Below are 14253 nucleotides of genomic sequence, written 5' to 3'. Positions count from 1 at the left end.
GCTGTTAGGACTAAATACTGCGCATGTCTCATTTACCACTTCACACTGTAAAGCCATTTACACCCTCACCCTTAGTGATGGTACCTGGACTCTTAAGGGAAATCTTCATTTTATTCTATGTCTAATATAAAATTATTTTTAAAACTTCATACAGACCTGTGTGGCGTATGCCTCATGCAACTTATAATACAGTTGTCAATATATGGTGTATTTTAAGCCTAATAAACTTGGTTATGAAAAGAAAAGAAACTCTGTAGGGACGTCAAAAAAAGTGCCGCACTCCGCACAGCCGTCACATCAAGTGCCAAACTCCGCACATCAAGTGGCACACCCTGTACAGCCGTCACATCAAGTGCCACACTCTGCATACCAAGTGCTACACTCCGCACATCAAGTGCCACACTCTGCACATCAAGTGCCACAACCCGTAAAGCTGTCACATCAAGGGCCACACTCCATACAGCCGTCACATCAAGTGCCATACTAGGCATGATCGTTACATCAAGTGCCACACTCTGTACGGCCATAACATCAAGTGCCACACTCTGTACATCAAGTGCTACATTCTGCACATCAAGTGCCACACTCCATAGAGCCATCACATCAAGTGCCATACTCCGCACAGCCGTCACATCACGTGCCACACTCTGCACAGCCGTCACATCACGTGCCACGCTATGCACATCAAGTGCCACACTCCGTAAAGCAGTCACATCAAGTGCCACCATCCGCATATCAAGCGCCACACTCCAGACAGTTGTCACAAAAACTGCCACACTCCAGACAGTTGTCACATCAAGTGCCACACTCTGTACAGCCGTCACATCAAGTGCCACACTCCATACAGTTGTCACAAAAAGTGCCACACTCCAGACAGTTGTCACATCAAGTGCCACACTCTGTACAGCCGTCACATCAAGTGCCACACTCCATACAGTTGTCATATGAAGTGCCACACTACGTACAGCCGTCACATCAAGTGCCACACTACGTACAGCCGTCACATCAAGTGCCACACTACGTACAGCCGTCACATCAAGTGCCACATTCCTGCAAGTTGGTGCACGAGGGCTCCCAGGGAAAAAGTAGGTTATACATTTTAGAGGCACTTGGCAGTTCATGGATTACAAAGACACTTGCCGTATTGATCAATCACACCGCTTTACCTCTCGTGCTAGACACAAAGAGGTTTGAACTTGTTTCTCATTACACCTCATCTAGCCGAAAAGCCCACCATCTATAAATACTGCTCCAAGTTCTGTTATAAGAAGTGTGAGACTCGCTTCATATTGAGATTGGCCAGGCTTCGAACCTCCCCTCATAAAATCTAAAACCCTGATTCCCATCCAGTCTTTTTTCAGCATTTAAATGTATTGGAGACTAGGAGTGGTGTTGTGGTTTTAAAAACAGGAGTACAAAAATGACCGTACAGAGCTTCCAACCTAAATGCTTGTGAAAGAGTACAAGAAAACACCACCAAGGGGCCATTTATCCACTGGAAGCAGAATCGTGCAATGTATAAGCGCTATGGTAGATGTAGCTATGGTAGATTTTCCTCAAGGAGAAACCTACAGAGAGAGCTCACATTTGTGTCAGAGTGGATACCCTGCTGCCCAACAGGATTTATTAATACAGCTTTCTACCTTTGACGATTCCTCAGCCACCAAGACAGGTGACCATTGACATGGTGCGACAGGCTTGCCTTTTTCCAAGCATCTTGAGGTTGTTTTGCTGCAATTCCTTTGAAGCTCTGCTCTAGGTGGCAAGAGGATGCAACAGGCACCCCCACAGGTTGATTTCAGAGAGATAATCCATAGCTTAGAAGGGAATCTCCAGGTCAGGCAGACGGTGCAGAGCCCGTTGCACCCCACACCTGGTGGCTATAAAGACACAGCATAAATACCTGGAGGTCATCTTCCTGCGGCTCCATGGGAAGGTCCGAAGAGTACTCCTCTGCTCGCTCCACGCTCACCATCATGGTCTCCGTCTGCGTAAAGCTGGTGATGAGGCCTGACAGCAGGTTGGTTACAGAGAGGGCGTATGAGAGCGCCAGACCCACGAGTCCTGTGGAAACAGAGGAAAAGAAAGAAAAAACCATGTCACTTGGGTGAAGGGACCTGCATGATCCCACAATGCCAGGGATACCAAGTTTGGTCTAGACAACGGAGTTTCGGCCATCGGCAAAAGGGAGTTTCAGCTAATACGTATTATTGTGAAGGGGTTCCCCAACAAAACTATATATTGCAGTGAGAAAGGAAAATAAACCAGAGAACAAAGAAAAAAGCCTGCCTCTAAATCCAGCTCAGCAAGGAATCAACAATATACATAAGCCCCACAAAGCAATTCAGAAAAAATGTTTCAATAATATTTTATCTAGATTTCAAATTATTTTTTTACACTTCGATTGGTGTCCCCACGGCTCCAGTTCTGGTGGGTAGGCACCAACACTAGAGCATTGGGGACACCAATCAAAGTCTAAAACAAATTGTACAAAGTGTATATCATTAACGTTCAAAAAAAGAAGGAAACAAGTGAATTTATATGTAACAAAGTCTTACAATAGACGAAGTATTGACACACTTTCGGATTTGATTACTCTTATCAGTATGTTTCTATGACCCCTTCCATGATGGTTTGCTTAAGGATGTTCCATGCAAAAGCTCTGCACATGTTTTGTTTTTATTGTATTTAGTGATTGTGAGGTATGAGCTGTGATTGGTGGGAGATTTAAGATTTTGTGTAATATATATATTTGATTAAGCACATTTATCGAATGTCTATAAGAACAAAAAAAGAGAATAATTTGAAATATAAATAAAACATTATTCAAAAACAAATTCTGAACAATTTTGAATTGCTTTGTCAGACCCCCCAGGATATTAGTTTAGTTTTATACATTTATAAAGCGCATGGTTACACCATTTCGGTGTGTCCCCGCGCTGTGACACAAGAGAAGAAATTGCAGGAGAGAGGAGCGCTCGCTATGAGTCTATGAGAAAGCTGCCAGGTTGAATAGCCATGTTTTGAGCTTTTTGCGGAAAAGTGTTTCGGAGGTCTCTGTTCTTAAGTTTATTGGCAGCGTATTCCAGGTTTTTGCCGCTAGATATCTGAAGGAGCGGGCTCCTAATCTGGCTTTATATATCCTGGGTACTTTAGCCAAGGCCGTGCCAGAGGATCGCAAAGTCCGCCCCGGTTTGTATTCCATTAGTAGAGAATTTAGATATTTGGGGCCGGACTTCATAAGGATGCGATGGCTGTAGTATAAAGCCTTAAAAAAGACCCTTTTTCCCACTGGCAACCAGTGAAGTTTTTCCAGGGCCTTTTCTGAATTTGCTCTTCTGGGTAAGCCAAGTACTAGACGGGCAGCGACATTTTGTACCCTCTGAAGTTTAGCTATTCCTCCCTTCGTGGTACCAAGATATAGGACATTGCCGTAGTCCAGTTGAGATGTTATTGTGGCATGGACAATGGTTTTTCTGGCATTGGAAGGTAGGAGATTGAGAATTTTTCTCAGAATCTTAATGGCTCCATAGCATTTGCCTGCAACCCTATGTATTTGGTTGATAAAGCTCAACTCCGAGTCAAAGTAAAATCCGAGATTTTTTACTTCAGTTTTAGGGTTGGGTGGTTGACCCAGGGAAGTTGGCCACCAAGCTGATGACCAAATGGTTGGTTGTCTACCCACAATCATAACCTCCGTTTTGCTCCCGTTTAGTTTTAGGCAGTGGTTAGACATCCACTCCGCCACCTCTGATAGACATTTGGAGAAGCGAGTAGCTGCTTGTTCCTCCTTTTGTGACAGTAGGACTATTAGCTGTGTATCATCAGCATATGAGACAATTGATACATTATGTTGTTCTACATGCTCAGCCAGGGGGCTTACATATAGATTAAAGAGGGTGGGACTCAATATCGAGCCTTGAGGAACCCCCTGTTCAAGGGGCATACTCTTTGAGATGTGAGATTTCTGAGCCACTCTAAAGCTGCGTTCAGAGAGAAAAGACCTCAGCCAATGCAGGGCCTTATCCCTAATGCCGCATGCTTCCAGTCTTTGTAGGAGCAGCTGATGTGATACCATGTCAAATGCCGCACTGAGATCAAGAAGGATCAGTACAGCAGTGTCCCCTTCATCGGCATAGATTTGCAAATTTAGCGGCACAAAAATGGAAATTCAGCGGCACCAAAAAGGGAAATTTAGCGGCATTATTGCGGCACTTTGTTTAACTCGTAATCATTCCATTTCAGCCTTAAATCAATGTAAACTGATTTACCAGAGTACTCCACTGTGAAATAGGCATGTTTAAAGTGTCCTATCTGCATCTCGTGAGAGGGGGCCCTATTTCTCCTTGCGGTGTTCTAGCACCCATGTATGCACAGCTGCCAGGGCACCTCTGCCTGCTGGACCCGTCCAGAATGTGCTACACTTGTGGGCCAAGAGGAGTGTTTGCCTCAGAGCCAGAGTGAGTGATAGCCATAACTCAGGCGGTGCTACGAGCAACTCTTGAAAATGTTTAGATACCAGGCCCCACAGCACAGGTGAGTGCCACTAGACAGCTCAACCTCATTCTGAGCTGCAGTAGAGGTATGGGTGCCCTCAACCACTGTTAAATGTAGCCAGACAGTTCGTTGTACAGCACAATTTTATGTATCTATAATAAAACATGCACTACCCCACCAGGTCGGTTTTCAAGGCTGGGTGCCTCAGTCTACCATGCCCCAGAGTCAACCAGCTGCATACCAGGGTGTTTCTGGCATCTTATTTTTGTGATGGGGGGCACTGAAGTGTGTGGGTTCCTACAGTACTCTTCATGGATGGGATCTATTTATTGCTTAGTCATGGGGGGGTTCACCCCGGTTCCATACTCTACAGTATGAGGGATACAGTCTCCACTGCATGTTCCATTATATCCAATCGGTGCCCGGATAACCTTGGTAACGTTGGCAGCCGAAATTTCTTTCTTTTTCAAATCGATCTATTTTTGTCTGTATGTGTGTGCATATTTAAACGTGACTATATGTTTGTTGGCCTGCATGAAATTTCAAGGACATTTTTTGTGAATTTATCTGTGTGTGTGTATACATGCCTGTGTCTATTGCATATAGTTCCAGGATACAAATGACAGCATCTATAAGCACACAATTAGTGAACTGCATAAGTTTAAGATTTTCATGTACTGCACTCGCTTACAAAATTAACTAAATGAAATCGGATTTTAATGAAAACCATTAGCATATTCACAGATCAGCCCCTTTGTGTAATTGCTTGATATTACTGTTCATCATCGGATCTTTAGTAAGATTAGTTCTAATTTAATAGACCGCATTGAAGCTTTCAAAATAAAATACCTCTCTAAACACAACAGCTGAGCAGCAACTCGTTACTCGAAATGTCCTTGTGAACGAAGAAATGTTGGCAAAATAGCACGTTCCGTTACAACTAGGACAGGTAAAACCACCAAATGATTCAACATCCTGTGTAGCCAGATGCTTTTGTAGGTCAGCTTAGAATTCAAACTGCTGCAACTTCAAAAGTGGCTGTGGACGCCTGAAGAAAATATCTGGCAACCTAACAGGTGGTTATTTTTCTCATTAATTGCTGCTGATCAAGGCTCCGATTTTCTGCAGACTTGTTCTGAGAAGTAGATATTGGACGGCGGCACGTAATGACGTGTGCGCGCACAGCCAATAAAAGGGCATTATTTGTTTTGCTGTCTCCCGGTAGAAACTTTTTGTAAATATCGCGGCCACAAATGTAAATATCGCGGCCATCGCGCAAGTCTCCTGATTTCGCGATTTTTTCGTGAATCGCGAAATCGCGAAAAGCTGGAGGGTCTGCTTTGTGGGGCCTGGATATATTGTGGACTCCTTGCTTAGCTTGATTTGATGATGTTTTTTTTCTTTGTTCTCAGATAATACATTTACCTTTTAATAACATTACCAGAACCCCAGTGTACAGACTAATACATGAAAAAGGAATTCAAGTGATTTCCCAATATCTATGTATGTCCTCAAGGAAGAGGAATTTCAACATTAAATCTCCTGCTTTACACACAAGGGCCCTACTACCTTAAGCTATGTGATGAGTACTGACAAGACTCCAAGGTGCAAAGATGTTACTTTGAAAGTGATGCAGGGAACACAAAAACAATCTTTAGGGGGCCGACAAGCATTACTACGAAGAGGCCAAGTTTCCCAGTGGCTCCGTCACTTACAATAGCCTTATAGCCCACAGTAGCGGGCTATACCGGCCACTAAAGGCCTGCTCCAGCATTAAAGGCCTGAGTCGACGGTGAGGGCCTTTAACAAGGTGAGGGACTTTAATGGCAGTACATCCGAGCTACGAAGGGCTATAAGGCTATTAGAACATTCCGCCCCTAGAAGTCAGAATGTTCTATCAAATAAAACAAAGGCCTCAGGGAGCCACAATCCTCGCGGGCTCCATGAGGCCTTTGTTCACAGCAACAGCTGTAAAGGACAACACTGGAATGTTGGAGCTCCGGGCTTCTACCGGCCATTAGAGCCCGGAGCACTCCACTGTTTTCAATGGAGCTCCCAACATTCCAAGGTTCTAATGACATTTAAGTAACAGGCTTTATCATCAACTCTCCCTGGCACTTCATAGTCAGATCTCATCCGTTACTCAGAATCTAAGTTTTCAATTACAAAACATTTGAAAGATTTCATCCTTTGGTACCCTTTTCTGGCAGACTCTTATTTTCTTTTGTTTACCTAGTTCTGCTCTCTAGGTCTGTTTGCCTCAGTACACTCTTGCATTCTTTCAGTCTGCTCTTCACGCAACTATTAGCACTCTTTTTTACTTTCAGCTCTTATGCCTGAGATTTTTGCTATGTGCGCTACTTTAATTGTTCATACGTATCCTTTTGTTTCCAGAGTCATCATTTGAATATAGCTAGGCTGTCTGAAAGCCCCTGTAAGTAAGTATATTATACATATAATGCAAGTCACATCAAAAGGTCTAAAAAATGGGTTAATAACCTCATATTAATGGAAGAGAGCAAAGGTCCAGTATTTATATATTTGAAATAGGAGTATGATAGCATTGTAGGAAGCAAGTTCACCTACACATTACAACATGAATTGGTGACCAAGAGAAGATGTGGCTTAGAACAACACGAGTGGCGAAAGGGAGCAGCTAAACATACCTGAGGTGGGAAGGAGTCGCTAAACATACCAGTGGCAGGAAGTAGTTGCTTAACATACCTGGATCTCCAGATTCCTTTTGGTGCTGCGCGATTGCTATCACTGCTATGGCTGTCACCACGATAACACCAATCATCTGAAGACGTATATCCAACCACTGCATGGCCGTATTACTGACGTACAGACAGCGCTGATTCCTCTCCAAACGGTCTTCATTATCTTGCTCAAACCTGAATAGGGCACAAAATTTACAGGATTAGTGGAAAAGTTCATTACTGATTTATCTAGCATTTGTAACTGGTTAATATAGCAAAAATACCAATCCAACAGGTCAATAGAAGAACAACCTGCCATTTGGAGAGGTGTATGGACCACGATTCACACGGTTAACGAAAGAATAATCAAGGACTGTGACAGACAAGTGTATCACAACCCACCATGCCAAGCAAACAACAACAGAGTTCTGAAAGCTCAAAGTAGCAACAGCAGAATTTCAGCAGGTCAATGTAAGAAATAAGCATGATATAGACAAGTGTATGTTTGAACAAACCAGCATCCCATGACTAAGCTAAGGACAACTCAGTATTAGACCCACAGATCATTGTATAAACAAGCTAGCATTCACACAGGTCCTTGTAGCAACAACCCAGTTGTTATAATTCCATGCAGTTGTCGAGAGTCAAATGCGGTGGCTGGACCACCAACACCGCGTCCCTGTGAGTCTGGCTGTCCTCAGACTGCCAGACTCTTAATTAGGGCCTTGTGATAAGCACACAGCCGCCTACAATTAACTCCTAGGGCTTAACCCTTCTTTTAATATCAGAATATTGTTTAGCAGCAGTCTGTTTCCTAAGAACCCTTTCAGGAATCTCAATCATCACCAATATTCTGAACACACCGAGAATTTGGTGCTTTAATCCACTAAAGATAGAGCGTTGTCTTCTGTTCTCTGCCCCACAATAACTTAAAAGGAGACACACCAGCAGTGCTATGTGGAGTTGTGATGGATCCCCACACCTTTTGCTTCATATAGGAATCCATAACAAGATAGGTCACTGCAGCTGTTTGGACCCCTTCTTTGAGGAAATGGTTGCCTCTCGCTACCAAACCATTCGACGCACAGCTATCCAAGGCAAAATGCAAGTGATCGATACTATTCATACACAAAACATGATGCACCTGTATTGATACAAAATAGTGCCATTTTTCTTAGGTGAACTTTCAAGACCAAAAATACTGATAAAAAAAAATTTGATCACACAACCCTTCTTGGCAGACTCAACGAAAGAGAAGTAAAGGCATTTAGACTAATAGGCTAATAAGACAGTCATGTATTTCATGCTCAACTGTAGCAAATTGTATGGACTGAAAAGTCCATAGCCAGTTTTTCCAAGGGGCCTCCTGGCACAGCATGCGATGGTTTCTCTGCCATTTCCAGTGTTTGTCAGCCATCACACACTCAGGCCAATTATTCACTAGCCGTACCACATGTGCATCTAACAATGGCCACTAGCAAACTGCGTCAATGTTTTGCTAGTGGCACGCGTACCCAAGTCATCTTCATGTGCAACTTTTCCATGTTTTTCTCTCAAATTCACAGGTGGAACAAAAAGATTTTGAATGATCACCATTGCTAGACGTAGGTAAGATCAATTACCATCTGTGCATAACACCTGAACTCAACACTTCAATACCTATCCTTAGGCCAGCCTACCGCAATACACTTCACGACTTCGTGCACCATTCGGGCTCTGTAGCACAGCATTACACTCTTGCACTGCGTCCAAGGCTGCCGCCACATGTTCATAATCCTGTACATTCTCTTCCAGTGAACTATCCTGCAGGGGCATACGGACAAACTGTCCGTACTAAAGTTTTTCCTTCCGAGCACTTACTTAATCTTTATACTTGAAGCTTAAATGGTATCACCAACCTAGCTGAAACTTTGCCAACACCACTACAGCTCAATAAGTAAACATAGTGGTTGGCGATCTGTAAATATCTCAAACAGTCTGTGTGCAGGTAAGAGCTTCTTGTTCGATGCTGCTATTATTAGTTTCTTCCGGATTAAGAGGTTGTGACACAAAATCAATAGTCTGCTCCTTGCCATCCACCTATTTTCCTAAGACTGCACCGAAACCATCTCAACAAGCGTCAACGTTGATGATACCTTTTTCATCGGTTACAAATGGTTTCAAAGCAGATGCCCAATATAAGTACATTTTTCTCCTTTTCTGCTAACATATAGCCAGTAGCGGCTGCTACAGAACAGTGGTGGTAGGGAGGTGGGGGGGATGGGGGGGGCGGTGGAATAAAAAAACAAGAAAAGCACTTACCTGGATACCGCTGGCCACCGCCTCTCCTCTGTCCTCTTCTCTTCTCCACAGAAGGAAGCACTCTCCCTCCCAGAATCCCATAACCAATCACAACGCTGCGTTGCAGCAGGGTTGTGATTGGTCTGAGCGCCATGGCTCAGCGCTCAAACTGGGGCTGGGAGGCTGTGCATGTTCTCCACCCAGGCTGTACAACACAGCCTGGTGGAGACCATGCTAAGTGCGCATGACAGTTTGGCCGGCCCAAGACGGCCTGTCAAAACGTCATGTGCACTTAAGAGTGCTCCCACTCCTCCACCTGCTCCTCTGTAACAGCCCAGCTCCACCCCCAACCAGCTGAGCCACGGGAAATTAACTGATAATAACAATGCGTTATTATCATATTATTTTTCCCTTTTGAACTGCTCAGTGAGCAGTGGAGAGACGCTCCTCCACCTTAGCGGAGGAGCAGCGGAGGCATATAGCCTTCAGATTACCGTTTAAATTTCAAGCCCTTCTTCCCTTCTTAAACTGTCTCAGGGGTTGTACAACCAAGGCATAGCCATGTACAACAAGCATAATACTCGCTAATACCGAGAAAAGCACGCAAAGCATTTTCGTGAACAGGCGGTAATGCCTCCCTAATAGCAAAGATCGAGCTGAACTTTGATTGTATCCCAGGAGATGTGATGGCGTGATCCAAATATCCTACATTCTAAGTAACATTTTTGCATTTTGCATGGCTCATTGCCATGCCTTTATCCTTGAGAATTGACAATACACATTTAAGAATGGCATTGTATGTAAGAGGGTTTGATGCAAAAATCAAGGATGCCATCCTGGAATGTCTGAATTCCAGCAATGTCACTAAATAAGATGTCTATTTCTGAAATACACTTGCTGCTGAGGCAAGCCAAAACAGCAGGTATAAATACGTGTACGCACTAAATGGAGTCACAAATGTGGTTAGTTCTTGTGGCTCCACTGAAATCAGAATTTGGTGATACGCTGCGCATAGGTGGGATTTACGGGGGTTGACCAACTTCATGGATTTTGGGTTTAGGACTGCAGTCAACGAGGTTAGCACTCTTCTAACCAACAGCAACCAGGCTGGCCACCTGACAGACTATACAAAGCGTGCCTTGGAGCTGATGCATCCCCCTTATCAGGCACAGTGGCATGGATCCGCTACGGAGCCCTGCAGGAGAATGGTTCTCAGTTCAGGCCATGGTCACACCATTTTGCAGCATGCTGCAGTCGTGTAGCAACATAGTAAAGCTCCAGGTCAGGTAGGCCCAATCATTCCTGTATTCTGTAAAAATTTAAAACCTCCAAGCAGACTCTGTTCCTCTTTGCCGCCCATCCCAGTAAGATTATCAGACTATCTATTCCTCAGAAGACAAGCTTCAAGACAGGGTTTAGGGCATTTTGCAGTAAGGAGGCTCCAAGCGCCTTCAAGATCCTACCAAGGTTGGACAGGTGATGTAATGCAGCATTACGGGTCACCTACACACCCAGGTACAGGAACACCATCTGGTGCCACTGCAGTCCCATATCAGGTAGTTCTGACTGGGTTGTTTTTTTCAGACCTGCTAAAGGGTATACTGCTGTCTTATGTTTATTGATATATAGCTCTGGGACATCTGCAAACATGTTCTGCATGAGAATGGGGACAGACCCCTGGGGTCAAACCAAGTACACCAAAGCGTCATGCCGCCCACTCAAATCCCGCAATGTCGGTTTTCTAGACTTAGCCATATTGCATGGACCATGGCCTGTATGAACCAAGCTCCAACGGATTTCTGTTCGGTTTGGGCACCATTACAGCAAGGCCTCCCTCATGGAATCCAGCAGTGTCGCTCTGTCTCACTTCCAAGCATGCCGTTAGGAGCCAGCCTACCACTATTTCTACATATGCTTGATAGAACTCGGAGGGGAATCCATCTCCCCCTCAAGAGTCTTACTTGCAGGAAGGCTGCAAACTGCAGAGAGTAACGCCTCCCTAGTAATTTACAATTCCAGTTCTTCTGTGTCCTACCAAGGTAACCTTGGGCGTCCAAGGGGCTCCAGGTATGTCTCAATCCGGGATGTAGCCAATATCTGTGGGCTTTAATGTATGCGGCCAGATATACTGATAGGGTATCATTAATGCTAGACTGCGTCATCGCGGTTGACCCATCAAGCCTATTCAAAGCCAATGTAAGTGAGGCAGGGGATTCTCTTTTAAGAAGCCAGGCCAAGCATTTTCCTGATTTGTCCCCTTCCTTGTGTTCTGTTTGCCTGTACTCTTTCAGCTGCCTGCTATATCCAGGATAAAGGACTGATTTATTATTTGGTGGGCAGAGTCAACTCCGTCAGGGCAACGGAGCATAGTACTATTTCTAAAGCATTGGCGGGAACCACCATTACGTGGCTTCCCGTTAAAAGCTTTTTTAAGTTTGACGAATGGCTCCGTCAACATGGCAGAACCGTATTTCTTTTTTTTTTTTTTTTTTTTAATGGGGGGCATTTTTCGTTTTTTACTGCCCATTACTGCTACGGTTTGTCTGGTGGTGATGGGCAGTAAAGAACAGCCGTATGTCCGCCCATCTAAATTAGGTGGGCAGACATGTAGCCAATTCTCCGACGGCGCTTACTCCGTCAAGCCGTCTGAGACATTTGGCGACAGCAGAGTAGTCTCAGCCGAGGCCAAATATAGTCCGCCTGCATTTAAATCGGTGGGTGGACCATTATCTTGGTGGTAAGGATACTCCGTTGCTGATGCGACAGAGTATCCTTACCACCAAGATAGAAATGAGCCCCCAAGTTCCTGTCTGGCTCGTGCCTAGACAGCATCAATATCATTGTGCGCTTGAAGCTGCACTAATCTAGTTCCCTGCTGGGTCAGGATGCATTGGAGATGCTGTCTTATGCTATATGTTTTCGACATGCATGCATCCCTGAGCACTGCCGTTGCATAGATATCTGTAGATCCCCGTGTGTTTCTTAGATATCCCCCCAGGCTTGCTCTGATCTCAACGCGGTGTCGGCGATGGCCTCTGGATTTAACCGCCATGCCAGCATTCATGCTTGCTCCCCTACCCTCATCATAGCGTAACATTAATAAAGAATGGCTGGAAAGGAACCAGTTTAGGTATTGGACTCTCCCTATCTAGGGACTAAACTCTCTAGTTACTAGTATGCGATCTTGTCCACTGTAAGCATTGAGAGTCAACGAATGACAGGAGTGCCGTCTGCTCGTGGGGAGCATGATTCACCAGATATCAATTCAGTCCAGTTTTGCCATCACCTCACAGTGCAGCAGTCTTTCCTGGCTTCGTATATCGCTTACAAGGGTACCTGTCCATAGAGGAGCCAAGGGCAAACGAGGGAGCCAAGCTCAGCATTCTAAAAACCATTAATACCAGAATGCTTTGGGAGGGGAATGAATACACAAAAGACAGATGAGGGGAAAAATGGGAAGAGAGCAGATGTTTTTTTATAGCATGGTGAAAAGACCATCAGGAAGAATGTATTTTGACTTGTCCGTAGGAAGATGCAGCAGTGCTTTCAATATTAATTATAACATTTGGGTTTGATGTTGGCAGGATAAACATGTTGTAAAGACTTGTGGGGTTGGTACGTATGCATAACATCATTATGCGCTCTGTATTTCCACTGGATGCACTACACAAAGTGTGCATCATATATATCGATGCTTTCTGCACGGTTTGTAGCTTTTGATCACAAACTCACTAGCCACTCTAGTTGCCAATGTTAAATCAACTTTTGAAGAACACCGACCAAAGAGAAGATGATTAATAATTTATTGGTCGTTTCCTTAAAGGGTTTTTTCTGATCTCACCTTTCGGTCGCCCGAGATGCACGGATTGTGCTCAGTCCAGTGAGGGTCTCTGAGAAGTGGGTGTAGATGGGTGACAGGGTGATGCTGTATAGCCGCTTCAGCTCCCGCGAGGTGTGGCGGTAGTACCGCTGGATGTAGAAGTACAGAACCGCCAGCGGCACCATGACCAGGACAATCCAAGGGAGACCGTAACTGATCATCACCACCATACCCAGGAGACCAAAGACATTGGCCAGGAAAATGTTCAGAATGAAGGGAAGGCTGTCGTCGATGCAGTACAGGTCGGATGAGAAACGGTTAATGATGCGGCCCATTGGCGTGGTGTCGAAGAAAGTCACTGTGGCCTGTAAAAGGCAAAGAGAATTCTAAGCATACCATGGTTTTCAGTTCAAATTTGTTCTTTTATATGTCATAAAGTGAACAGTAAAAATGTACTAATGCCTCTCTTCCTGTTATTTCCTACCGAAACCTTATATTCTCATACATATTTGTAATTGTGCAATGCTTGTCAGAAACTTCACCATTCATAGGATGTCTACAGAACTTTTGCTTTCTGTATGGCCCAGAGAAAGACAACATAATACAAATATCTAACACACAAACACACCACCTTTGCACCCTTCGGAGTGCATTACACACACACATCTGAGAAAAGCTAAAAGTGCTTACTAATTGAAGTGCATCTTTGTCACTGGAAATAAAAAACATGTGGCCATCTTATACGTATTGTGGAATATGACAAGCCTTGCACAACTACAAACGTGTACGATGATTGAACATTTAAGAAGGAATATGCTACTTACCAGTATGCATCTGTTCTTGGCATGTAGAGCTGCAGATCTATACACTGTGCATAGATCGCCATCTGGTGTTGGGCCCGGATGTTTGCAGTTTGTTTTTCCTCTTGGGAAGTCTTTGAAAGTCACGAGTTCGGTG

The 14253-nt window shown here is 44.4% G+C and overlaps 1 protein-coding gene across 3 annotated transcripts in view; it reads right to left on the bottom strand.

Annotated features, from left to right (window-relative positions):
• Positions 1-14253, bottom strand: part of ABCC10 (ATP binding cassette subfamily C member 10) — a 209649-nt gene that overhangs the window by 33830 nt on the left and 161566 nt on the right. For all 3 annotated transcript variants that reach the window (XM_085610306.1, XM_085610307.1, XM_085610305.1), the window contains exons 15-17: positions 13318-13661; positions 7222-7391; positions 1904-2064 (exon numbers count right to left, since the gene is read on the bottom strand). In XM_085610306.1, coding sequence (XP_085466432.1) covers positions 1904-2064; positions 7222-7391; positions 13318-13661 — 675 coding nt within the window. The remainder of the gene's footprint in view (positions 1-1903; positions 2065-7221; positions 7392-13317; positions 13662-14253) is intronic.

This window comes from Triturus cristatus, chromosome 6 (assembly GCF_964204655.1).
Source record: "Triturus cristatus chromosome 6, aTriCri1.1, whole genome shotgun sequence".
Lineage (NCBI taxonomy): Eukaryota > Metazoa > Chordata > Amphibia > Caudata > Salamandridae > Triturus > Triturus cristatus.
The sequence above is the reverse complement of the archived record's forward strand: the minus strand, read 5'-3'. Positions and strand labels throughout refer to the sequence as shown.